We start from the raw sequence: 26689 nt of genomic DNA on the forward strand, positions 1-26689 counted from the left end.
ATTTGCAAATTCGCGGCTCGGCCGGGCCGGACCGCCGCTGCCCGGCCGAATGAATAAATGATACGCGCCGATTCGGCCTATTGCGGCATTATCCGTCGTCGAATTCGCTCCTGACGCGGCGCAATTATTCATGCTCGCGTGGCGCCACAGCGATTAAAGGTCAATTTCGATTCCGACGTTTCTGCGCGCGCGCGCACGCGAAAGACCCTCGTCCTCTCCGCGCGCGAACATTCCTCCCATTAAGTCGTCGGATTCGAAACGCGACGACGACGACCGTCAATGTGCGACTCACGGCTGTATAAATTAGATCTTTCTTCGTCCTTTCCACTCGCGCTTTACACATCGTGTCGATGACAATCGCTTGATTCATCGCACGAGATTGCGATTAATCGCGATTCAATTGCGCGATCGAATATCTTGGGGAGGAGTGTTCGCAGTGAATTTAATTGTAGCGTGTATTATGCGTCACGTATTGAGTATTAATTGTATATGATTACCGGTTATTATAAAAAATCGATAAGGACAAAGAGGATATAATGATAATATCCTTAGCAAAAATCAGTGCCTTAAAATTTAGAAAGGATTGCCAGAGGTAATGAGTAAAAATTTATTTAACTTTAGATATAAAAAGTAATAATTGCTCTTTTTACTAACGAGATTCAATAAATTTATTAGTTTATATTGTCATATATTAAAAACCCCAAATTTACTTAAAAAGCTACAAGAGATATAACACACGACAGAAATATAAAAATATTACACATACTTTACAATTGAAGATTTCATTTTTTAATGATTTTTCTCGAATAATTGATTAACAAAGATATAATACAAAAAATGAAAAGAAGCATCGAAAAAATATATCAAAAATGAGGATCTTTTTATCGTGCGGTATATCTTTATATGAAGAAAATTGATTAAATTTTCGTGTTAAGGAGAATTATAATTCCAAGAAAGAGAGAGAGAGAGAGAGAGGGGGAAACAATTATTTTTTCTCGTATCGCAGCGGAAATAGAGACAATCAATTAAGTTAAATTGACATTGATATCGAAAGGTGAATCACGCATACGGAGAATGCACGACCCGGCCGGCTGGCCTCGCGAGCGTCCTCCTCATCCTCCGGTTATGGTAGGCATACATACGCGCGTCTAGAGGAAGTCACCGCACCGTGTACGGCGTAGAATAAACGGTCAGTGACGCGCGGTAATGGCCGACATCCTAATCCTGGCCCCCTACAGCTTAATGCCATACACTCCGCAATGATAATGCTGCGTGTGCTTTTTGTCATTACCAGTGCCAGAGCCATGGCTATCCCGTAATGAGCGCCGCGACTACGTGGCTCCTTGGATAGCGCGCTGAAACTGCGTGCAAGATGATGTTCCCGCGCCGCGAGATCTTAGTTTTATTTTCGTGCGATTATTTGATAAAATAAAATTCGGGATATGATTCAATGTATTTTTAAATATTATCCTTGCGAAATTAGATATATATTAGGAATATATATGTTTATTTCTCCTAGAAATGCATTTTAGTCTTTATATTTTTTCAATTGTCGCTCGTTCTCGACAATTTTGAAGATAAGCATCCTTAATTAAAATATCGTATTACTTATCGCATCTTTCCAATTATTATCATCACTGTAATAGAGCGCTTCGAGTATTAAAATTCGGTTCTAAAATTAGAATCTGAGGGAATTCGGGATGATTTGTCAGATTCGCCGAAATCGAAGATAAAAATCTCTGTTTACAGAGCTTATTAATGCCTATCAGAACCAGAGAAGAGTCATCATAATCGGTTGATCGGTCGCTTAAAAATTCCGAGTCGAGAAAAAATGTGCGGGTAGCAAACGAGCGGTTATAATACACATTTTGTCATCGTAAGAAGTGACGTCACGGATGACCCTCTGACTCTCTCACCCTCTCTTTCCTGCCTGGACGCGAGAGTCTGCGGGTGATAGAGAGCGAGATGATGAAGGAGAAAAGAGACAGAAGGATAGAGAGAGCGAGAACACGAGGAACGAGGAGAGCGTACCCGCAGCTGCCGCCCTGACTGCCAACACAATAATATCTAATTAATTTATTAATGAGGTTAAGTTGGCAGGATTGGACGGCAGACAGCGCGAGCCGACGCTCTTGGAGCAGTTTAGCGTCAACGTCTTCTGCCGCTTCTCGTCGGCGGAATGAATTAAGCTTAATCAAAGCGAAAGTGTCGAGCGCGTGTGCGAGCATCCTCGCAGGGCCCCACGGCCCTTCTTCCTTCTTACATTCTGGGCTGACAATTCTATATCGGGCGTTAAGGCCGCGCGCATCTCGACTCGATGTGTCGCAGAAGCAGTAGCTAATCTTAACATAATACTCAAGTTCATCATCCATAATAATAATGGTTCATTTTTTAAATGTCACAACGTTAACATTTGATAGAATGTATCGAGTCCACAACTTGTAAGATGTGCTTTAAACGTACAATCGTATATCTGCTGGTGGGTCTTTGTGTTAAAAAAAATTATGGACTCGATCTGCTCTAACTTATCCGCGTTTTTTTCATCAACTCTGAGAAATGATATTGTAAAACGCACCGGCAGCAATCGTTCGACGTAAAGTTTCTACCGGAGCTTCTTCAACGGCAAGTCCGTAGACAGTTGGCTGCGCGGTCCCCGGAGGGATTCGCAGCTGCTTCTGCGACGAAAACAAGCTCGGACAACCGCCCTTATACCCATCATCATCGTCGGCCTCTTTTTCTTCGTCCATCCTCACCGGCCGTCCCAGTCTCTTTATCCCTAGTCTCTCCCCTTCCCTCCCTCACGCTTCGCGAAACCGCCCCGTCTCCCATCATCCCCGCTCGGTGACAGTCCCACGCAGTTATTACGTGACCATAAAGAGCAACCGCTTTCCCGAGGACGATATCGTATTGCGCTTGTCGCGTCAAATTCCGGGATCGTGCTTGATTCCGGAAGTAACGCAAAGAGGGAGAATCCAGGACACATGTCGGATAACGGAGGAATGAAACTCGTCGATAAAATCAAAAAGAGAACCGGACTGCCGTTCGGCTGAACGAAAGTTGATATTTCGTTTAGATGGATTTAAAGGGTTACAAATGACGTAAGCCCTGGTTTTTCTTTATATTCTAAGATGTTATATTTATTATTGCACGCGTAAGTACAGCATAAATATAGGAAGATTTAACTCATATGATTTATATTACTTTGCCGCTTAATTTTTCATTTAACGAACATTGGTGGAAAATGATATAGTAATTGTAATTGATTAGATAAGAGATATCTTTAGATACATTTACATTTTTTTCGCTGATTAGATAAGATACATCTTTAGATAATTATTATATATTTATTCGCCGAGTAAAGTATTATTATTAAAAAATTTATTTTTTTAATTTTAAATTGGAAGAAATCGAAGATACCATTCAAAGAATATTAATAAATGAAATATATTCTATATATTAAGTAAAAATTGCTAAAACATAATGATATACAATGTTAAAATACAATAATTAATAATTGACATAGATTGTGATTAATTTTATAACTACATGTTATATTCATTTTCATATAACTGCCATATTAATTATCATATAATTCGTGCAATCGATTAAATGTGATGTCGTTGTCGGTTTGCATGGTAGCGTGGATGGATAGCACACTTAGAATAGACGGTCACCCGAACGCGTCGCAAATTCTAATCCTATTATTGCAAAGTCAAGTTTGAACCTAAAACGGAATTATCGGTTACCCGGATCTAATGCCATAATAGTCATGTATCGTTGGATTATATAACATGATCGTTGACAAGAGTTTCCGCCACGACAATATATTATTTAAATATCTAACACACATAATATTCAATACAGATTATGGGATTTTGTAGATAATATTATTATCGTCATCAAATAAATAAAAGTGATATCGGATGACAATTGAAATTCTTTCAACAAAATGTTGCCAATATGTTTTAATTCAGCCAAAAACTAGATTAACTTTGTTGCCAAATATCAAAATAATCTGTTTAACGTTGCAATGCTCATTTTATTTATACTTGCATATCTTTTAAATAATTTTTTCATCGCTTTTTTAATAAACTCCTAAGAAAAACTTGTAAGCTCTCTCTAAAACAATATTGCAATAAAAAATAATAGATATATTTTTTTCTTCATTTATAAAATAAATCAATAAAAACTTATTATTATTACTGATACTTTTATTTTCCACATATAATATTTTCTATTACATATATCTCATTTTCAATATATAATTATAATATATAATTATAACAATTTCTTTATACTGGCCCAATGTGTTGGCGCATATAAGTTAATTGCATTGCGAATTATTTATGGAAAATAGAACAGGACCCAAATCGCACCAATTTTCTACTCAAAGCTTTATTACTACAGTTATTATTACGTCATGTACTAGTTCGCATACGACAGTTAGTAGTTAATTTTAAAATAATTTGTGACGATAGTCGAAAATCATTTTTAATATAATTTCCTCATCCCTCCATATAACAATCGTCGAATGTAATGTGGATCCTCTACATATAGATTTGAGATAATAATAATAAAATTTTTTATTGAAAATAAATCTCATTATACAATTGAAAGGTTATCACAAAATATACAATGATATGTAAATCGACAATATGAAAAATACATCAACAACGAAAGGTAATTTTTAAGTAAAACAAGGAGGATAAAAGAAATCTTTCGATATCATTCATTTCCATTATTTAACGTGACGAGTGCATAAATGCATTTTATGATACTCATTATATTCATCCGCTCTACCCTAGTATACCACTTAAGTGTGACAGCATAATTCCGATCGAGTTTGAAATAGTGATCAAATTTAAGCTACGAGCGTATATCAAATTAATAATTTCTCAGCGCGATTACATCATAAGACATTAGTAAATATCATAAAATATAATAACGAGCATATGTGATGTTGCATTAAAATAAATGATGTGTGTTTAATATTGAAATATTTAATTAAATTCAATTATTTATTTAAAATAATTATTTATTATTTGAATAAATGAATAAATATATATATTTGTATTTTTTTCTTTCTAGGTTAAAATTCTTTTTCACAGTTTTAATAGATTTTTCAATACGTCTCTGTACATTTCTCATTGTTACATTTATTGAATGACATTTATTAAAAATTTTGCCGATGTATCTCTGGACGGGAGTTAAAATATGTATATTGCTTCAAAAGCCGGACGTCCGAAATGTATTAGTTACAGATAAAATAGTGCTCTTGCTTGTAATCATACTATAATTATTCAATTGTTTCAATCTTTTCGTTATCTGTCACGCTGACAGCACGCTGATAGCACTCGTGTTTCATTTATTTATTTAAAGTATTCATTATTTATTGAAAGAGCTGAGAAGTTAAACAATGCATATTTGGTATATACAAATAAAATATATATAAAGAGTATGAATTCTTATATCAAACAAAATGTTCGTTATATTATTTTATCATAAAAAATTATTAAATTAAAAGAATATTAAATTATAACATTTTTATTTGTCATAAAATCATAGGTGAACTCCCTGTTTATAGCAGAAAACATATTTTTGGACAAGAAACTGCAAATTGTTATTGTAAGAATAATCATTGATCAAACATTAGTCATCGATAGAAAAAGTAGATATTGCCTAACGATTTAATTATAATCAAAACGATTTAATTAAATCAAAATATCTATTTCATTATAACGTAGTAATACATTAATAATAAATAAATAATAAATTGATAATAAATTAATAATAAATTAACATTATATATAAAGATAATTAATTGACAATAAATTAATAATAATATTAATTATTTATGTATATATATAATAATTTCTTTTATCGACTTCGTATATCTACTCCAATGTGTTTTGCATATTAAAAGATGGTTTATTTGAAAAATCGAGGGACATATTTAGGAAAAAAAAACACATCTGCAATTAAAACAAGAGATGATCAGCTTACCTTGACCAGGGGCGGACTGTGCGCAGGGGGATGATAATGTCCCGGCGATGGGCTCGCGGGCGGCCCCGCGCCCCCCGGCGAGATGGTACCGCCTCCGGGGGTGAGAATCCTGGACTCGTGGCTGAACAACACCTTCCCGATCTCCTCCGCACTGCCGCGGACTCCTTCTCTTCGGGAATAGCCGATCGACGGACGTTCCTGGGGGCTTTTGCTCGATCTCCGATCGATGATGTCGATCCCGCCACACTTCCCGCCACACTTTCCCGACCTCGTAAACCGTTGCTTCTAACTTTGTCTTTAACTCCGCATGCGTGTTGCCGAAATGTCGTTTCGGTTCGCCAAATTCGACTTGCAGACTATCACGTTAATCCGATGGATCTCGAGCGTGTCGTGGGATCTAGCGATTCCGCGCGATCAATAATCGGTTTTCAATAACGAGAAGAGCGAGTTTAGCATAATCTTGTCAATCCAAAGCGATTGCATGCGCGTGTCATGAAATACACAAGGACTATTGACGTCGATGAATTCTGAAGGTCAGAATGAAGCGATCCGTCGCGTGCAAAGTACGCTGGTTTTTTGCGAGTAACAGTCAAGAATTTCCGTTTTATATCAATCGATAATCACACGCGAATTGGAATTTAACATCCGACTAAATTAGAGATCACGCTGCTCCAACTGATCGCTGTCAACCAGTTGACAGAGAAAACTGTCGCGCGACGGATTTTCAAACGATTGCGTGTCGCACGAATTTCGAATGCAATGTTAAAGGTGCGATAATAATCAGACACTTGTAGGATACGTTCTTTCCTCGAGTAGCACTTTCGCATCAAAAAGAAACAGTGAAGTTTCTCAGTGTCATTGACATCGTATGACGTGCCAGGACCAGTCCTCCGATCGATTCCTATGGTTAAGACAAAGCGAGGCTTGAATTCCCAAGAAATCCTCCTCGGAACGTCAGCGGTTCGTCCACGCGGTTGAAGCTTGAGTCCAAACTCAAATTCCGAAACGTCAGTCGAAACGTCAGATAGAACAAGCAGCTTCACACATGATCTTGACGTTTCTCGTACGAGGCGAGCACAGCGGCCTGCGGGACGGGGACTCCTCTCTCTTTTCTCCTCTCTATCTCCTCTTTTACCTTTCTATTTCTGTCTACTCCGAATATACCGACACGCGAGCCGACAGGGCCTCCAAACCGATAGTGTGTCGCGTACGACGACGTGTCGCGGCCGCGGCGGAATCGCGGACGGTGGCCGTCGTTCCGTCGCGACGGGAAGCGTGCTCGGCGATAGGCGGAACCGCGCGTGCGTAATGCGTATAGCGAGGCGTGGCCTACGTCCTCTACCCTTCTCTCTCGCGTGTACGTTTTCCGCTTCCTCTCCTTCTCCCCGCGTACGCGCCCCGCGGCTAGCTCACTCTCTCCCCGACGACGATCATCTATCCGCGCACGGCGACGCGGGGGTGCTCCGTGCGCCGCCACGTGGTTTTATTGGCCAAATAACGCGTACGACAAACATCCCCTGCTTTCCTTCCGCTGCCCCCGCATCGCGCGCGCGAGCGGAATCCCCTGTCTCTCCCGGTGTGTCGTAACAACTCGCCCTTCCCCCCTTCCTCGCGTCCTTTCGCGGCCGAACGTAGGCACTTTGCACCAGGGGAGAGAGAGAAAGAGAGAGGGACGATAGTCGTCATGGTGTAAATCGCGTTTACCCCTTTCCTCCCCTTCCCTTCTCGTCCTCCGCGCATCCGCGAGTCCTTCGCGAGCATCGCCGTCCCCTCGACCGCGTCCTTTAACACGCCGCGAAATCAAAATGCAAGGAGCACGGATTTTAGGCTCGGGACGACTCCTTTTGCGCCCGCAAATTCCGCCACGTGAAACTTAACGTTACAGATAAAGTAAGAGCGATAGGTTTATTTTTATTTTTGAATTTTACCTTCAAATTTTTATTTTCAGATTTTTTCAAGATGAAAATAAGGAAAAATATAATTTTTGAAATATCGCGGAAATCTTATATACCATTAGATATGATATTGGAATATTGATAAAAATTTTTTAGAAAATATCGCGTGATTACGTAAATCTAACTGGCCAATGTCTGATTATTATACGATTTATTTTATGTCGATGCACATAGAGTGATGTAATTTCAGTTTGTTTGTACAACTAGACTGGTCAGTTTGATATGCTACTCATGTTCTTCTTTTTCGCCTTTTCATTAGTTTCGATATCAGCGCGCGTTATTGTATTTTTTTTTTTACTGACAGCTCGCTTTTCCAGAACTTTCAGAGGATTCGATAATTTATGAAGATTGTCACTTAGTGGCAAATCGCTGCAAGCACCGATAATAATTATCGGCTTTCTGATGTTATTTACATTTTTCAAATGAATACCATTGTCTTTTTTCGAGCTAAAAAAGTATCTAAAAAGTAGCTCGCTTTTTTTTAGTCTTTCTCGAAACATTTTACTTCACGTATGCGGTGCATAATTTTAAGTTTATAGTTTTGAAGAATGATATTATATATTAATTAGTTCAGTAGTTAAAGCTTAAAGATTACAAGAACGGCTGCTTAAAAACTAATTTAACGCTAATGGAGAATTACGATAAATTTTTCCATCATAAGTAGCAGAACGATCTTTTTCTGAAAAAAAAAAACGAATAATAAAATATATAATAATATAATAAATATAATAATAAATAATATACATATTTCGTTATGTTCAATATATTTCAATTTTTTAATCGCAAATGAATATAAATGATTTTAGAGTTAAGATCATTTTATTTCATATTTTATTATCTTTATATTTTTTCTAGAAAAAGATCGTTTCTCTTTACCTATGAAGAAAAAATTTATCGTAATTTTTCATTAAAGTTAAATTTGTTTTTAAGTAGCCGTGCCCGTAATCTTTAAGCTTCAACTAATATAATTAATACAAATAAATAAATAAATATATATATATATATATATATATATATAATATTTATAAATAATTGATATAAATATAATTTATTAGTCGAGTTTTTCAACGCTAATTTCAAATTATTAATTCTGTCATTGTCACATTACATAATGGCAGTGATAAAACAGTATTCACTATTCGGTGAAAAATAACGATAACTGTATAGATATACTATAGATTTCCTCTAAATTGTTATTAATGTCACATAACTATATTTGATCCGCGCTCTATTTGGTCTCCAAGAATGATCGAGTTTTAGCCACGAGAGCAACAGAAGATGAAAGTACAAGCTGTAAGAAGAAGGGAAACGGGGATTCTGAAAAAGCGAAGGGGAGAGAGAGAAACTGAGAGAGAGAAAGAGAGAGAGAGACAAAACGAGAGGATGAGTTAGGAGTGTAATCGCGTTACGTGGTGACTGGATTACACCGCGCCACGTTTGCGAACTGCATACCGCGAACACACACGTACAACCCCCAGTATTATAAGTAACCATCCCGGGACATCATCTGGAGGTGTCCAGTCGATTTAATATAGGAAAAAAGAGGCTAAGAGAATACTAAAAATATCCTCTCGATTAACATTTCTCGTTTATCGCGGCTAGACAGCCGTATTTTTTCACGCGACTATGAAGAGACTATCGCGCGTTTCCGCACGAAACGCATTAAGCGAGTTTCCGTCGTTTCACGCGGCTGGAACCGTGGCTAGAAACTCTTGCGCAGAAGGAAATGATGCGACTTGTAAAAGAGAAAAAGAGAAAAACCGGTGACGGGTAAAAAAAAATTCGTGTTATTCGTTTAGGTGAGAAATAAATTACATTCTCGCGAATTTTTTTACACAGAGAGAGCACCGCTTCTATATTCCGTTAAATTTTCACCATGGTACCTTTTGACGAATTTGGCAGTCAATTTTTCTTCCAAAGTGTCGTAATATTGCGCGCGAGCGAATTTTAGACTTGAAGATAGAATTATTAAAACAATAAGTAGTTTTCAACGTAATTCCGTGTTTCTCAGATAGAAGTATAAATAAAAAAGACGAATAATGCATACGACAATTTATTTAAAAGTAAACGAATTGGATATGTTCTTTTCTGCAAAAATTATTTTCGACACAGATCTGTCGCAAAATCTTTTAAAATGAATATTAATAAATATTAATGAATAAATTTTTGTATTCTTCTTAACTAAGTTTTTTGTTTACAATTACATATTTAAATAGTCCACGTAACAGTCTGAAAAGCACGCCGAGTGATTCGGTAAATTGATTTTTTGCTCTCCTATCTTTTCTCTCTGCAACCTTATTTAGTATCCACGATGCTTAACACCCTGCGAAGCAACGCTTTCTCCCATTCCCATTTTGTTTGCAAGGACGACGGTGTTTCTCGTTCGCGGTTAGACGAGCTGCTGCGCGTCTCGAATTCCGGCGACGTTGGCGAGCGGGCGGTGCGGAGGTTCGTTTAATAAAATAACTTTGTTACCAGCCCGTGCTAGAGAAGGGAGAAGGAGATGGGTGGCGGTAGCCGGGATGACGAAACGGGAGAGGGCGCGAGAGGATCCGAGACAGAAGAGCAACGCTGCGAAACGCTGGGGAGGGTGTGACGAGCACTGTCGTAGCGGGGGAGCGGGCTGCGTGCCGTCGACGAGATACGCGAGACGGGGGGGTTGAGAAGAGAGGGAGGCGGGGAGAGACACGGCGGGGGTACTAATACATAAAGTAGCTTAAAGTAGAAAATTGTGGAAGCGTCGTGATGCCTGGTGATTGCGTTACCTCCGAGGCTTTGATTTAAAATGCAACGGGGGGAACTGACGCCGAGGGAGGGAGGAAAGGAGCGAGGAGGATGGGAGGTGTCCGGGGGCAGGCGGGGGTTGTTCGGAGAAAACGCCGGGCCGCGGGGGTTGTTCGGGAGCGAGGGTGTGGACGGACGGATCTCCTGCCTGGGAGCCATGTTCCTCCTGCGAGGAACGGAGGGGGACAGCGTAAGGGGATGGCGGGGGCGGAAGAGGATGAGAACGAAGAAGAGTAGAAGGTGGTAGCGTCGGCGGCGGTGATGGTGGTAGTGGTGCCCACCGACGCTGTAAAAGCTGCCGCATCCACAAGGAGGGTTCTCGGGAGCGAAGGAGGGAAGGAGGGGACCAGCGACGGGGATGAAATTCTTTCGCGGACGATTCTGCAACGTGCCGCATTGAGACTTTGGTTCCTCCGACGTCTACTTTGTCGTTGCTCTTTCCATTCTTCCTGCGACGATGCCGATGGCTCGTTTCTTTCAGCAACGGAGGCGCAATAATCCCTTATTAGGTCAACCCTCCCGCTCGGTTCTGTCAATCGCGATCTCTTTTGCCCCGCGATTTCGTCGCTGCATCGCAAAGTCGAAGATCCTTGCTTGCGTAAACTCGATTTTCGCTAAAAGATCTGTGCTCAATTGCTTTATCATCTCTCTGGGATGTAGACGTGACTTTATAGAGCGACAGTTTTAAAAAAATTTTATTTTAACTGTCAAAATATCAAGAATGTACTTTGAGCGTATAATTTTTTAAGAAAAAAAATATCAAATTATTCATCTTTTAATTGATAAATTCAAAAAGTTTTTAAAACGAATTGAAGATTTTAAAACAATTTTCAATGTGATGACATTTGTTCTGAGACAAACTTTTTTCTAACAATTTAATTAACAAATTTATACAATAATGATTTATAGCGATATCCGCGTATATAAAATATTGAATTTTAAATTTTGTAAGCTTTGTGATAGTCGCGTTTGAGTGCCCTGATAAATTTGTGTGACCTGAGAATGTATCCAATAATTTAATAAGCCTCTGAAACTCGTGAACTCGTGCGGTTCAGGTTACTCGATAAGTCCAGATTACCTGTTAATCCTTTCGAACAAATTGGATTACAACGAACGCTTTTATCAAGGAAACGAACAGAAAAGTAATGTAAGATGTTACGACTTCGCCGAGGCGACGAGATCGTTTTAAAGTAACTGATTATGTATTTGAGATTTCCGCGAAGCTGGTTTGAACTTTGACGCGTTCAAAACACATTAAAGAAAAGTCAGTATTAGAACGGCTCGTCAAGTCGGACGGTGTCTTTTTAATAAATTGGACCCTTGAAATACGATTAGGTGTAAACACCCTATTTTAAGGGAGGAAGAGCACAGGAGGGGTCGCCTTGTAACGCGGCAGAAGCTCTCGTGAGTGACGGCAGATAGACAGCTAGAGACTTCAGAGTTTCCCGGATGATGTTACGAGGGTGAACTTGGGGGTGACAGATGATTTAGCGCAGTATTCCTCGTGTCAATGTACCAACAACCGTGGAGAGAGTTGCTCGATCGAAGTGTGTCGTACGAATGTCCTCATTTTTCCTCTCTCTCTCTATTCCGTCCTAGATATAATCTATCATAATCAGATATAAAAGTAATACAAAAAAAATGCAATAATTGATTTGATATCTTTTTATGTAGTATGTTGTAACAGAATTATACATATATAAATATTTTTAAAAATGATAGATAAGATAAAATCTTTCAAATATGTACCTATAATGTACACATACGTTCGAAAAATTATTTATATATAAATTCATTTTTAGCCTAATTCATTATATACCTTGTCTCTCTTAATGAATATATCATTTTTTAATTTTTACCATAAATGCTCCATCTGTAATGTGTAAATTTCATATATTTCTTTTTTGATATTACACAAAATTAAATATAAAGTTGCATTTATATAAAATTGTAAAAACAGAAGAAGAATCAGATCTGAAGGAATTAATGTTTATATAAAGCTAATATTATATTTTTAAAATTTAAAATTTTCTTCTTTTATTTTAAACTTTATAATACATTATTCGAAATATAAGTGCTATTAATAATACGAGAAAATTAAGGAGTGGTCAAAAATATTATAACGTAAAGATCACATAGAGACATACTGACAAGATTCTAATATTCAATTCTTATCGCGTCATATGAAACCTTATGCGCGAAATCCAGAACGAGAAATCGACCGACCGACGGATGGACGATCGGTGTCGAATTTGATGAATCTAGTTTGTTAAACCGCAAGCCGGATTCGTCGATTCGCCGGCGCGGGGGTGGCTCGCGTGGAGTGTGATGAGGGTAAGAAAAATGACCGGTCGAGAAAAAGAGATCCTTTACCGGCGGAATTCGAATGTCAATCCATATCCCCTTTTTCCTCGGATCCCTTTATCCTCGGGGACTTGGTCATAGGGAGAATGAGCGTAGGAAACGGAAAAGAAAAGTGGCGTCTGATCTCGGGGAGGATGTAACGCGCGCAAGGAGTAGCGAGATCGTGGGAGGATGAAGAGCGAATATATATATCGGAAAACTAGGCAGATGTCATCGATACTGACTTTAAGTTCCTTTATTGAATTTGATTCGATATTATTTATTATTTATTGTTAAAATATATGAAATAAAAAATTAAGAATATATTAATAAAATAATAATTTCACACATACACACATATATAAAATAATTAATTTGAATAAGATTAATAAGATTAATATTAGTTATTTATTAAGATTTATATTAATATTTAATAATATTAATTATTTATTAATTATTGGAAGCTTAATTCGCTAAACTTTATTCATTTTATTTAAATTTTAATTCTTATGCTAAAATCAATTGAAATCTTTAATCAACAATACATTACTATCGCCGAGATAAATATTTTGCAAATCTTATTTTAAGCTGAAGCGATCTTGAATCAGATCTAAATGGAGATTCTCAAAGTCCGCCAAGCGCGCCTAATTCGCTCTGATGTCGAAACACAACGTCGGGTAGAGTAATTGATATCGTTGGATTGTGTGGGACGAGCTCGCTTTCGATCTTCGGAAGATACGAAGGAAACCGCGCACAGCTTCGATGCATTCGCGTTAATCTCGATAACCCGATCTGTCGGATGTCTTTCTTTTTTGCTTGTTGTCTATCGGGGATTGTTCGAGACTCAATTTCCGCCGAAATAGCGAGTACGCTTCGCCTCGCCTCGATTCGATCCATCAATATATCTGTGTATTTCTTTCTTTTTCGCCACAATAAATTTATTGCGCGCAGATCCTTCAATTAATCTTCGTTTCTTTATGTGGGGTGTGTAGAAAATAGAACAATCTTGTATTAATATGTCGGAAATCTAGATTTTATATAAAAGCCGAATAAAAATAATAAGATTTTTCATAGAAATCCTATTAGTGATCTTAATCTAAATCTCGCATAATTAAAAGTATTGGCTTAAACATTCTAAGTATAATTTATAATTGTTATATTTTAGGATATATTTTTCTTGTATTCATGATTATTTTTATCTCTTATTTTTTAAAGATATACATCGAAAATATGATAATTTCGAGAAGGTGAGGGCTCTTCTATCGCCGATCCACGAGCACTTTTTACCCCTGCCTGTCTCATAGGCGATGCAGGCCGCTCGCGAAATTCTTTGAAAAACTACTTTGTAAAATTGGGGACGCGCAGTACGAGAAGGGAGGCGGCCGAATGAATAATAAATACGGTTATCGTTTAGTTGATATTTTGAAGAGGGGGCGCGGACGCGAAACTTCCCCCCCTCGTCGAAGGATCGGAGCGAGAAAGAGATCAAAGCGGATCGCGGAGATGAAGGCCAGGGGTGAGATTCTCTCTCGCTCCGTTTCTATTCTCCAATTGCTCGAGATAGCCCAACCGCGAATCACATCGCATCGATAGCACAACAGAACGCGATCAATCAATTGTCGATAAATAGACATTGAATTTATCCCGAGCGCTAAAGCTTCGATAAAGCGTATAATCGTATTGAAAGCGAGGTCGACAAGATAATATTGCGGAAAAATAACATAGGATGAATCGCGGAAAAAATGAGAGAACGGAGAACAATTAAAGAATGTCGACGATATGTAAAACTGCATCATTAAAAATGCTTGAAATTAATCGAATAAATTGAAAGAAATGCATAAAAAACTTCTAAAAGCATTTCTCCTCCTTGGTTTTGCTTTAATATAAACCCGAAACGAGCGTATATTTTATCTTCAGCTGTATATTTATTCAACTTTTATTATTATTAAATCTTTGATAATTAAAAATTGCGATCATCAAAAAATCAAACAGAAAAATATTTCGGTCTCGGATATCGAAAAAAGTTTCTGAAAAGTACACAGTATTTTAAGTATTTTTTCAAAAAAATTCTAAGGGATTTCCCTATAAAGTTTGATTGATTCACGGGCCTCGGGGCCTCACGACGAGCACCAGGCCTTCGATAACTGTGTGGATAGTTTCGTTCTCTCGGTGTAGTGTGACGATGGCTGGGCGATGGAGCGGCTAATAACGATAACGATGCCAGAAACGATAATAGAGTTGGGGGTTTCCGCGGTTTCCACGGCTCTCCCAGGACGCTGATTGCTGAAACGGCGGTCGGTTTCGCCGTCGGGGTGCTCAGCGCGACGGCGATGCCGTTTTACCCCGACAATCGTTGCTGCGCGCCGAGACGCGCAACCCCCATGCATTAATTTAAATGTATACTATATGTACTTTATTCTTATTACATCAATTTTAAGTCAATTTTTATTTTATGCAGAATTACTTATATAGAAATAATACATCTCTTTCTTTCTTCTTTCTTTTCTATAACTCTTAACTAAAGCGATGCAGATTCATGAAGAGAGAACCCGAATAATTATTTTTTTTTAAATGTTACAAATTTAAAAATTTTTGGTAATTGTTTTAAATTTACATTCGCAAATAATTATCAATAATTACAAGTAACGAAAATATTGCGAGAATGAATAAAAATAATCATGAAAAATGTAAATGTTTTACTGAGCGCTGAAATGTACAACCTCTATGCATTAATTTGTACTATGTACTTTATTCTTATTAGATTTTAAATCAATTTTTACTTTATGCAGAATTACTTATACAGAAATAATAATAAGATCTTCTCTTTCTTTCTTTTTCTTTTCCTAACTAAAGTGATACAGATTTAAAGAGAATTCGGATAATTCTTTTTAAAAAAAATAATGTTATAAATTTTAAAATCTTTGGTAAGCATTTTAAATTTATATTCGAAAAAAGTTATTATTACAAATAATGGAAATATTGCGAAAAAATAGGAAAATGATTAAAAATAATCACCGAAAATACTTTATTACGCGCCGAAACATCTCTCATACTATACATTATTTTAAATACACAAACTCGGACAATTCTTTTTTTTTAAATGTCACAAATTGAAAAATCTTTGGTAATCGTTTAAATTTACATTCGAAAAGAATTATTATTGTAATGAAAATATTGTGAGAAAAATAAAGGAGTGATTAAAAATAATCACCAAAAATGTAAATACTTTACTACATCGAAACACACCCCCATACATTAATTTAAATACATGAACCCGAATAATTCTCTTTTTTTAAATGTCACAAATTTAAAAATCTTTGATAATCGCTTAAATTTACATTTGAAAAAGATTATTATGACGAAAATATTGCGAGAAAAATAGTGGAATCATTAAAAATAATAAACAAAAATATTTTATTCATATTCAAGAAAGATGATAGAGACGCGTCGCATCGTCTAAGACATCGAGAAGCGACGTTCGAAACGACGCTACCGTCGCCGTCGCCGTCACCTCGACCGGCGTGGTATGCGTGCGTGTGCTGGCGCAGATGGAAGCGTAACGAGTACACAATGCGATGCAAATTGGTTAGACTCGGTATGCCGCGCCGGGCCAGTCAATCGCCCGGACGATTGCCTCCAGTCGCGGGCGGCAGTACCGCGCGATGGTATTACTAACATCACTATCCTATTATGACGTTACGGCTCCCCGAGCAGCAGCAGCAGCAGCAGCAGCAGCCTATTACGTACGATGCCGGCTCCCTCCAGGCGTTCGATTCGCGATAACTCGCTAACTATAGCGGTCATCGAGACTCGGAGAGAGAGACAATATCGTTGGAATGCCCGCCCACGGCTGACTTTCCGATTGGCGAATTGCGGGATGGCCGATATGATTGCATTTATACATTTAACATTTCTTTAAATATCAATATTTAAATTGTATAATTGTAGAGTTATATAGTGCTTGGAGAGAAATACAAGGAAGATGCTTGATATTCTAGGTGCCGGCATTTATCTTCGAAATTTTTTGAATCAAAGTTTCTATAAAAGTTTGGATGCTATTTTAGGTACCAAGCAGATGATCAAATTCGTTCGAGGAATGACAAATCTTTCTTATGTTTTAACGCTCTATATAAGTAATATATCTATAAGATGTGTAATACAATGCGATATATTATATAATTTGAAAATAAATTTATTGATACCAACTCTATCATATTTCTCTTGAGAGAAGTACAAAATATCCTCTGTTCACGTATTCAATTATTACATACTTGAGGTATTTTCAGGAATGTATAATATATATATAACTTTTATCTGAATAACTTTTCTTTGAAAGAATACACACTAAGAAAATATTACGAAAATACACTTAACAATTAGAAATCTTGTTAGAAGATAAAATGCACACATGTATAATATATTAGAAAAAAATATAATGCATATATATGTGTGTATTATATAAATAATATATATAAGTTTAGTATGTTTTTTTTCTAGATGAAATTCACTCGGCGAAACAATATCTCTTTTTAGCTGGTGGCCTATCATGTTCATTGAAATCATCCCAATTGTACCTCTTTTTATTTGTAGATAAACCACTGGTTGATCCTCGATTAGGACGCCTTTCTTCTTCGTCGGATTCGTCTTCGCTCTTAATTTGCACCAGAGAACTCGCAGGTTCGTTGAAGTCAGAAATTTTCACCGCAGTCATCCCACTGTAAGGAAGAATTAGAATTCATTATTTTTTATTAAAAACAATCTATCTTACGATAAACATATTTTTCTATATAACATACATACTTTTGTTTGCGATAAAGCTCGTGGAATTGCTTATGATTATTCAAATCAGCTAGCTTCTGTAGGAACTTTTCATCGTGACTGATAATAATCAGCTGGAAATTTTTTTGATATCTCGATCGTAGTTCGACAACTCTGCAATATATATATATTTTTCGCGTTACATTATGTTACATGTACTTTATAATTTTATTTACATTTAGTGCGTAAAATTAAAATATTACACTTTGCATAAAACTAAAAAAAAAAAAAAAAAAAACGTACTTAGTTAGCGTATCTGCTAGACTGTTAGCATTTTCTTCGTCCAGATTTGTCGTTGGTTCGTCTAATGCAAGAATACCGCAATCCTTGCAAAATGTTTCTGCCAAAGCGAGCCTTATAATAATCGATGCCAATACCTGTAAAAAAATTGTCTCGAATAGATATATCGCGTTTCACGATTACACGCTAATTATTCGCCAAATTAATACTAATTACTTTCTGTCCAGCGCTACAACGTCCTCTCATATCCATCTTACAGCCATGTTTAGTTTGAATCAGTTTGTAATTGTAGCTTCTTTTATTGCTACCCACATCTTTCGTAGGTTCTGTACAAATCTCTATGCTACTAGTATCTGTACCCTTGTAAACATGTTTCCATAGCTTCTTCATTATCCTGTTAACTGTCGACATGCGCTCCTCGTGATACTCGATCATGGCGGTATCCAATATTTTACTGTAAGCTTTCAAATTGGCTATGGTATCTTCTTGAACCTAATAAACAAAGTATAAAATTTAAATGATATATTCTATTGTAAATATGTACTAATTTGATGATATGATAATACTTTACCGTTAATTCAATACACTTATTAGTATAATTTCGACGAGCTAATCGATATTCCTCTTTTCGCAATTCCTGCATGTACTGTTTGATCACTCTTTCCAACTCCTCCTGATTTCCCAGTGCTACGTTTTTCTAAATGAAATAAATTGTTAATATGTATGCAAATCATGAACAAAAAAAAGTTACAATATAATTATACTTACTTGACGAAGTAATGCCTGTTTTTCGCTTTCCAACTGCTCCCACTTTTTCGTCAGCTCATTGTAATTCATGTTTTTCAATTTTTCGTTCAATTTTTTGTATTGTTCGTTCAAAGCTTCTATTGTATCTTTAATTTTGCGTAATGTTATATTGTCATGTAACTCTCTCTTTCCAATTTCTTGAGAGGCAACGTCTTCTTTCAACTTATTTATCGCTTGCTCGACGTTCTTTTTCTTGTTCATAAGTTCCATTAACGATTTTTGATAAGTCTCTATCTCAAGCTCATAACTCGCAAGTTTTTTAAGTACGTTGCTGCTAATAAATGAGTCGACTTCGTCTATTATCTTGTGCAAGTCGGTTAGGCGTCTAGTATTTTCCATCATTAATTTTCTATCAGCATCTTGCTTTTGCCGATTTTCCAACTGCAAAAGAAAAATATCTTAGAACTTTTGTTTTCACTCTATATAGCTCTTTGTATATCTCCCCATTCATTATTTTATTATAAATTACATTTGGAAATATTAAATATAATTTAAAAAGTAAACCTTGATTTTTTCCAATTGCTGCTTTCCAGAATCCAATTGATTTTCAGCATTTGCCAAGTTTTTCTGCAGTTTCTCCACTGCCTCCCCTATAGTAACTTCTTTTACATACAAATCCTCTTGTTTATCCTTCAAATGTTTTAATTTCTGCATATCTGAATGTATTTTTAATTGTTGTTCGTGTAACTCATTATATGTTTCTCTAGCTTCATGTAACCTCTCATTATGCTTGTTCAATTTGAGTTGTAACGCTTCAATATGATTACGAGTTTCTTTGAAAGATGTTTTCAAGGATTCTCGCTGTGCTTGCAGCTCTTCTATAGTTTTTTCAGTTTTAACTCCTACAAAAATATATATAATAATATATCATATATTAAAAAACGAAAAGAAAAACTAATTAAAAAATTGTAATTATCAATAACTTTACCAGCATTGGCCATTTGAGTTTGCAAGTTATTAACGGTTTTTTTTAATTGCTGTATTTCGTCTATGCATCGATCCCAAAATTTAATATCGCCAATCATATCTTTATATAATAATAACTTTTTTTCAGGTTCTGCCTTTGATACTTCTAGATCTTTAATAGCTATTTTAGACAATTTCATACTATTCTTGGTTTTCTCTAATCTCTCTCTAGTTAGAAAAATAAAATTATTAATATTAAATATATTTTAAAAGTTTAATACATTCATAATAGTATAGAGTAAAAATAAATTCTAAGTAATATCAATAGTAATATTAGCATAATATACCATAAAGTTAGATTCACTCACTCTAATTTTTTCATATCAGTCTCTTCACATTGAATGATTTTTTGAACAATAGGTTTCAATTGTAACATATTATCATATTTTTCTTGTTGTATCTTTAATTCCTCTTCGCACTTTTTTAAACGATTAGGTTGATTACGAATTATATCAGTTTCCATTTCTTTTATTAAATCTGCAACTTTATTTTGTTCTTGAAAATTTCTGTGGCATAAGGGACAGCAAGGATCTTTTACAGATAGCTTTTTAATATATTCTTTGTAGGCTGTGGCTTGATAAGCATAAATTCCTCGCTTATCCTGAAGATCTTTTACTATTTTTGATTGCATTAACAAAGTCTCATCAAACTCTTTGTAATCACACACTATAGATATTCTTTCTTTATCACCTAAAAAAAGAAAAAACACCCAAATGAAGAAAAAATATATAAAATAATATTACATATAAAAATTATATGTAAAAGTTATATATAAACATTATATATAAAATTCTAAAAAAAAAAAAAAAAATCTTACGATGCAGTTCTGTCTTCTTTTTTCCAATATCTGACTCTATGTATTGTAATGTTGTTTGAAAAGCGGTAATTTTGCGTTCTTGTGTTTGAATCTCTTGTGTCAAAGAAGTTGTTTCTTTTTCCTGAAATTTATAATTAATAAGATTTTACAAGCATGTAGATACACATAAATTAAAAATTAATCCTATACCAATTGCTGATGAACACGATCCAAAGTAGTTTTCAATTTTGTCTGTTGTAATTCTTGAGTATTTAACAATGTTTTGATGCTATTTCCGTGTTTTCTCTTTAAATTCTCCAATTCTTCTTCTTTAGCTTGTAATGTCGACCTTTTTAAATCGAATTCTGTTTTTAACGAGCTTAATTTATGTAAAGAAGAAATTTCGTCATCAATCGCACTTAAACTTGCTTCAATCTTATCTCTAGATTTTACTTTATTTGCGATATCAGCTTTAACAGAATCAACATCTAATGCATTGCTAAGTTCATCAATTTTTTGTTTTGCTGCTTGAAGCTTTTGTTCAATGGATTTTAATTTATTTCCTGCAGCACCAATCTAGATTAAAAAAATTAAAATTATTATTTTATTATATAAACTGATTATAAAAATATATCCTTAATGAAAATGCACTAACCTGTGCTATCTGATTTCGTATAGTGGCAATTTCATCTCTTATTTCCGTTATTTCCTTCTCTTTGAGAGTCTTTTCTGATTCTATCTTCGAATAGTTGCTACGCAGGATATCAACTTCTTTTTGCGACTCTTTTTCTTTTTTTTCCATGGCCATTCTATTTTCTTCTATTTCTTGTTCTAACGTTCGAATTTTTTGTTCCAATCTTTTTGTGAGAGCCTTCACCTCTGTGTATAGAATTTTTGCATAATTTTAGTAATATAAAAAATATTCAACATTGAAAAACTATGTGTTAAACCAATTTAAAGTTTTTTTGTTTACCTATTTCACTGACATCTTGTTCCACTGTATCAAAATTCCATGCTTGCAATGCTTCATTTAATAATTGATTACGACGAACTACTCTTTTTTCATGATCTTTTACTTGCTGTTTAAATGTACCTACAGTTTCCCTTCGTGTTGCTAAGATATTCGAGATCCTAGCTTCTTTCTCAGAAATACCTTTGATCTCAGTTTCATTCTAAAATCAATAAATCAACATAAAATATGTAATGTATAGAAATATAACACAATTATAGAAATGTAATACAATTATTATAAGCATATTTATACCTCTGCTATTTCATTGTTCTTTTCTTGCAATATAGTATCATGTGATTCTATGAGCGCGTTTAATTCTTCTGTTGTTCCATCAAAAATATTTTTTATTGTTTCTTTCAATTTTTGGTATCGTTCCTTATACACACCATATTCCATCTTTTTTTTCTCTGAAAATAATAATTTTATAAAAATATTTTCTTTTTTATTGATACTTCTATGAATTCTTATTAAATTTACCTTCTTCAGCTTGAATATTTTTGTATTCAGAATGAGATTGTTGCACCTCTTCGATCTTCTGTTTTAAAGGTACAAGCTGCTTATCAATATCATTTATTTTTTCTTTTGTGATATCCAATCTCTTCTTATGTTCTTCAAGTTTAGTCTCTTTATTTTCTACTTCAGATACAAGTACTTTGAAGGTCTGTTTCTCTGCATTTAAACTTTTGATATCCCCTTGTAAATCTTTATAAAGTTTTAAGATAGTTTCTAAAGCTTTATTAAATTTAGTACTATCAAATATTTCATCAAATCTATCTTTTAAGGTTTTTCCTTGATCAAATGGCCAATTAAGCTCATCTTGATGGCAAAATATAACATAATTTAGAATCGATTTTGAAACACCTAATGCTACACTGAGTTCTGCATCAACATCAGCACATCGATTAGTTATTGATGCTTTCTATATTAGAAATCAAAAATAATCAAAATAAACAATTGAATAAATTGAAGAATTAAGAGATACAATCTACAGAAGAAAAAAGAAAATATTAGACACTCACTTCCTTTTTATCCTTGCTTACTCTAGTTACAGTACTGTCAAGAGTCTTAAATTTGTTTACTGTTTTTGATAACTCAATTGTTCTGGATACTGTATAAGTATTACCCATAGAATCAATTATCTCAGCTTTGACAACACCTCTTACCTATAACAATAAATATAATATATAAAGCAAAAGTTATAATTAATATTTATTTTTATCTTCTTAGAATTTTTAAAAAATTTAAGTAAAGAAACTTTTGGTGATTATAAAATTGAAAGGTGGAATAAATATTGGAAAAGTGGAACAAAATAATAGGCCAATTGCAGATAACATGTATGTATATGTTTTATAAAATAAGCTCTTTTATAAATATATCTAGCCTATAATTTAGCTCCGTAAAAAGACTTATTTTGTAAAAATTCATTTTTATATATAATAATATATATGTGTATATATGTATGTACATATGTATATATATAACACTTTTGGTGATTATAAAATCATAAATATTGATAAAATAGAAAAGGATAAGGCAATTACAGGTAACATATATGTGCATACGTTTAAAAAATGTTTGCAAAATTAGTCTTTTTATATATCCTATAATTTGACTTTTTAAGGAGATTGATTTTGCAAATTTTAATTATATTATAGAAATCTATGCTTTTGTCTATAAAAAATTATTGACATACATATACATAATATAAATTATAATGAATTAATATAATTACTGCTGTCATACCGAGCCGGTTGTTGCCAGAATGGGATCATGTATGAAAGATTTCCCATTATTAGAGCCCGGTGGGAAATCACCGGTCGTGGCATACTTTAATGCTTCAATGATCGTTGTTTTTCCCGTGCCATTCGGTCCCAAAATGAGTGTTAATGGACAGGAGAAGCGTATTAAAGAGTCCTCGTTATCATCACCAAAATTACGAATGCCGCGAAGCGATAATCTGCGTATTTTCGACATCTTGTCTCATCTGATCAAACAATATAAGATGATCAATCATTAATTGCAACGTACAGATACACAAGTGCGCGCTTTTAGCAATGTTATCAGTTTTATCGAATTCAACGTAATTCAACGAGCTTTGTTGTCTAATAAACTAGGTATAAATTACTCGTCTAATAAACAAGGTATAAATTACTCGTCTCTGCGATTAAGTAACCAGTGTTTTCTTTGTATCCGTGAAACAATGAACGAAGTGCATAACGTGCCAAAATTTACTTATACAAAAAAAGAACGCTATTCGATAGGCCTTTCAAGAGATACCTGATGACATAAACTGGATAAACGCGCCAAACACGCATACAGTCATAAGTTACAGTACTGCGTAGAAGAGGTAATGTACTAGATGAGTTTCCGTTTTTGCGCATGTGCGCTGAAGGCAGGTGCGCTATGGCAGGATATAGGCCGGTATTCATAGTCCGTTCTTATATTTAAGATCGTCTTAAGAACCCATTCAACCAATCAATGACCGCATTGCAGCTATTTGATTGGTTGAATGGGTTCTTAAGACGATCTTAAATATAAGAACGGACTATGAATACCGGCCATAGACCTTCTAGTAAAAATTTAGACATTGGCGACTTTTTGCTGATTGGTCAAAAGATTTGAAGAACAAAATTGGCGAAACCAATAAAAAAATTGTTATATTTGGTACCGTGTTATTTAAAATATTTAATAATAATAAATATTTTATTACTGTTAAATATTCACTATAGTGTAATATTTATAATATTAGTAAATAGTAAAAATTTTTTGTAATATATAAATTTAATATATAAAATCGCAAAGAAATATTTTTATATTTAAATCATGAAAGAAGGAGATTATAACCTCAACAAATTAATTTAGTAAATATAAACATAATTTCTCTCTTGAAAAAATATTAATAATTATTTTGGCGAGGGTCGCATTCGGTAATCCTATCCTATTTTAGGAAAGTGCAGGCAAAACGAACAGATCCACGCTTAGCTAATCACAGGCCGTGTTCCGAAATTACTGCCAGTACTGCAAATTCTATAGTGCATGTTACGTATATTATATATTTTCAGTGCTGGCAGTAAACTGGCAGCAATTTCGGAACACGGCCACAATAGATGATTACGTCATTTCCGATCCGGCGTTCTCAGCGTATTCAGTTCGATTCAATGTATCTTTCTGTTGTTCGTGTTCGTCCGAGTCTCGTGGCCCGACCAAAAAGCACAAGGTTCAAATTGTCTTCACAAAATGATAGATTTTCGCAATAATTCTGGGGCAGTCGATGCCGACAATGGAAAATATAACAACACTAATATACCTGGTAAAAATAAAGATATTTAGACTACGTGAATATTTTTAAGGTTACTCTAAACCTTTTTTATTTCATTATAATTACGATTTCTTTTAATTTTTGTTTATAAATAGCGAAGTTTCCTTGAATATTATCAAATAAATCGAATATCACATAGTTACTTTTCTCTATTTTTTAGAGTTTTGTTGTCATGAATGATTATTTGTTTATTCGACTTAAATTTCTATTAAATCATATTTCTAACCTGATTTATTGTATTAGTACGTCGGATGTAATTATAATCTTCTTTTTAAATATAGATGCGGTAAATATAAATATGTGTTATTTATTAGTGTCGTATTTAAGGAGACAGAGATTGCATCTATTTAAGTTGATAAAAAATCAAATTCTGAGTTGAGAATAGAAATAACTTTTATCGTACAAAACATGTGCAAGTCAATTGAATAATGTAATGAATTCAAATAAATTATAAATAGATAATAAATTTATCTAATATATGGCAATTATATACTATAAGTTACCTCAATTTTATTTTTCAGTCACTTCACAACCAAGTTTAGCTCCACTTAGTCCATTCTTGAATTTCGATCCGTCATATCTTCCCGTAAGTCAGCCAGAATTTATATTTCCCGATGGTGCTTTAAAGCAGAGAGGCCGTTTCGAGTTAGCTTTCAGTCAGATTGGAGCTGCTTGTATAGCGGGTGCTGGAATCGGTGGAACATCAGGTTTATATAGAGGCATCAAGGCAACATCTATCGCTGGTGAAACGGGCAAGCTTAGGAGAACACAGTATGTCTTTTTGTGATTTTCATGTTTTTAATTTTTAATACATGAGAAAGTATATATATTTCATTTTTTGTTTTCAGATTGATTAATTATGTTATGAAGGGTGGCGCTAGTATGGCAAATTCACTTGGTGTAATAACAATAATGTACACTTGTGCTGGAGTAGGCTTAACTTGGCTCAGAGGAACCGATGATAGTTTTAACACAGTTGCTGCAGCTGCTACAAGTGCCACGGTGTTTAGATCTCCTGGTACAAAGCATGATTTATGCTATATATGTTTGTTATGACTCGTATTCATTATAATAAAATGATAATATTAAATTTTAGCTGGAGTCAGGAAAGCCGGTATTGCGGGCGCTATTGCGGCGGGAGTTGCAGTGATGTATTGTATATGGAATAACGGAGGCTTGTCATTACAGCGTATGAATGGATGGAAACATCCAGCGTAAGAGTGTACATGTTTAGTGAGTGTGTGTGTATATGTTTTAGTAAAAAATTTAGACATTATACGCTTGTCAAATGTTTTTATCATACATTTTATTTTTGCTATTATTGCAACAGTTGTAAATTCAACAACAAAGCAATGTGAGCTATAATTATAGCTTATATATAAAAATTTATATATAAATTACTTTAGTTTAGATAGAAAGAAAAATAAATTATAAGTAAAAATATAATATATATTTCAAGAAATAATATACACATGCATAAAAATGTGTATATTATTCAAAATATGATTTAGAATTGTACAAAATAAAGTCTAGTTTAAAAAATGTTTTTTTTATTAAATTTAAATAATGTGTGCACTGTAAAATTATAATTTTGTAACGAATTTTCATTCATTAAGAGTTTGATTTACTGATATCGATGCCATTGT

The 26689-nt window shown here is 34.7% G+C and overlaps 3 protein-coding genes across 6 annotated transcripts in view; 1 reads left to right on the plus strand and 2 right to left on the minus strand.

The window, feature by feature from the left end:
- Nucleotides 1-6137, minus strand: part of Drgx (Dorsal root ganglia homeobox) — a 40556-nt gene extending 34419 nt beyond the window's left edge. The window contains exon 1 of the mRNA XM_083108685.1: nucleotides 6004-6137. The gene's annotated coding sequence lies outside the window, so the exon portion shown is untranslated. The remainder of the gene's footprint in view (nucleotides 1-6003) is intronic.
- An 11124-nt stretch (nucleotides 6138-17261) lies between these two features.
- Nucleotides 17262-24088, minus strand: Rad50 (DNA repair protein rad50). Of its 2 annotated transcripts, none has more exons than XM_083108314.1 (18): nucleotides 24002-24088; nucleotides 23468-23708; nucleotides 22744-22887; nucleotides 22202-22643; nucleotides 21977-22131; nucleotides 21686-21884; nucleotides 21368-21591; nucleotides 20923-21288; nucleotides 20734-20854; nucleotides 20225-20606; nucleotides 19879-20084; nucleotides 19455-19792; nucleotides 18912-19331; nucleotides 18715-18840; nucleotides 18360-18635; nucleotides 18147-18280; nucleotides 17886-18017; nucleotides 17262-17800 (listed from the first exon to the last, which is right to left on the minus strand). In XM_083108314.1, exons 2-18 carry the CDS (start codon nucleotides 23696-23698, stop codon nucleotides 17590-17592), a joined length of 4107 nt encoding a protein of 1368 aa, XP_082964440.1. In that variant the 5' UTR covers nucleotides 23699-23708; nucleotides 24002-24088; the 3' UTR covers nucleotides 17262-17589. The 2 variants fall into 2 exon arrangements, with proteins under 2 accessions (XP_082964440.1, XP_082964439.1); XM_083108313.1 differs by having other exon boundaries at nucleotides 23877-24011.
- A 782-nt stretch (nucleotides 24089-24870) lies between these two features.
- Nucleotides 24871-26689, plus strand: part of Tim23 (translocase of inner mitochondrial membrane 23) — a 3079-nt gene continuing 1260 nt past the window's right edge. The window contains exons 1-4 of one of the 3 annotated variants that reach the window (XM_083109274.1): nucleotides 24871-25034; nucleotides 25565-25814; nucleotides 25892-26061; nucleotides 26140-26284. In XM_083109274.1, the coding sequence (XP_082965400.1) occupies nucleotides 24962-25034; nucleotides 25565-25814; nucleotides 25892-26061; nucleotides 26140-26261 (615 nt within the window). In that variant the 5' untranslated portion in view covers nucleotides 24871-24961 and the 3' untranslated portion in view covers nucleotides 26262-26284. The remainder of the gene's footprint in view (nucleotides 25035-25564; nucleotides 25815-25891; nucleotides 26062-26139; nucleotides 26285-26689) is intronic. The other 2 variants (XM_083109273.1, XM_083109271.1) reach the window with 2 other exon arrangements.

The sequence above is a fragment of the Camponotus vicinus genome, unplaced genomic scaffold (assembly GCF_025532165.1).
Source record: "Camponotus vicinus isolate PSW18456_S1 unplaced genomic scaffold, iyCamVici1.0 SCAF_9, whole genome shotgun sequence".
Taxonomy (NCBI): Eukaryota; Metazoa; Arthropoda; class Insecta; order Hymenoptera; family Formicidae; genus Camponotus; species Camponotus vicinus.

What these genes read in the sequence shown, in the direction of transcription:
- Rad50 (XM_083108314.1), bottom strand. Translation starts at nt 23,698, where the DNA reads ATGTCGAAAATACGCAGATTATCGCTTCGCGGCATTCGTAATTTTGGT. An exon ending in TAAGCAAGGATAAAAAGGAA is followed by an intron (nt 22,644 to 22,743) that starts GTGAGTGTCTAA and finishes TTTCTAATATAG; the next exon opens with AAAGCATCAATAACTAATCG. An exon ending in ATCGTGTTCATCAGCAATTG is followed by an intron (nt 20,855 to 20,922) that starts GTATAGGATTAA and finishes TATAAATTTCAG; the next exon opens with GAAAAAGAAACAACTTCTTT.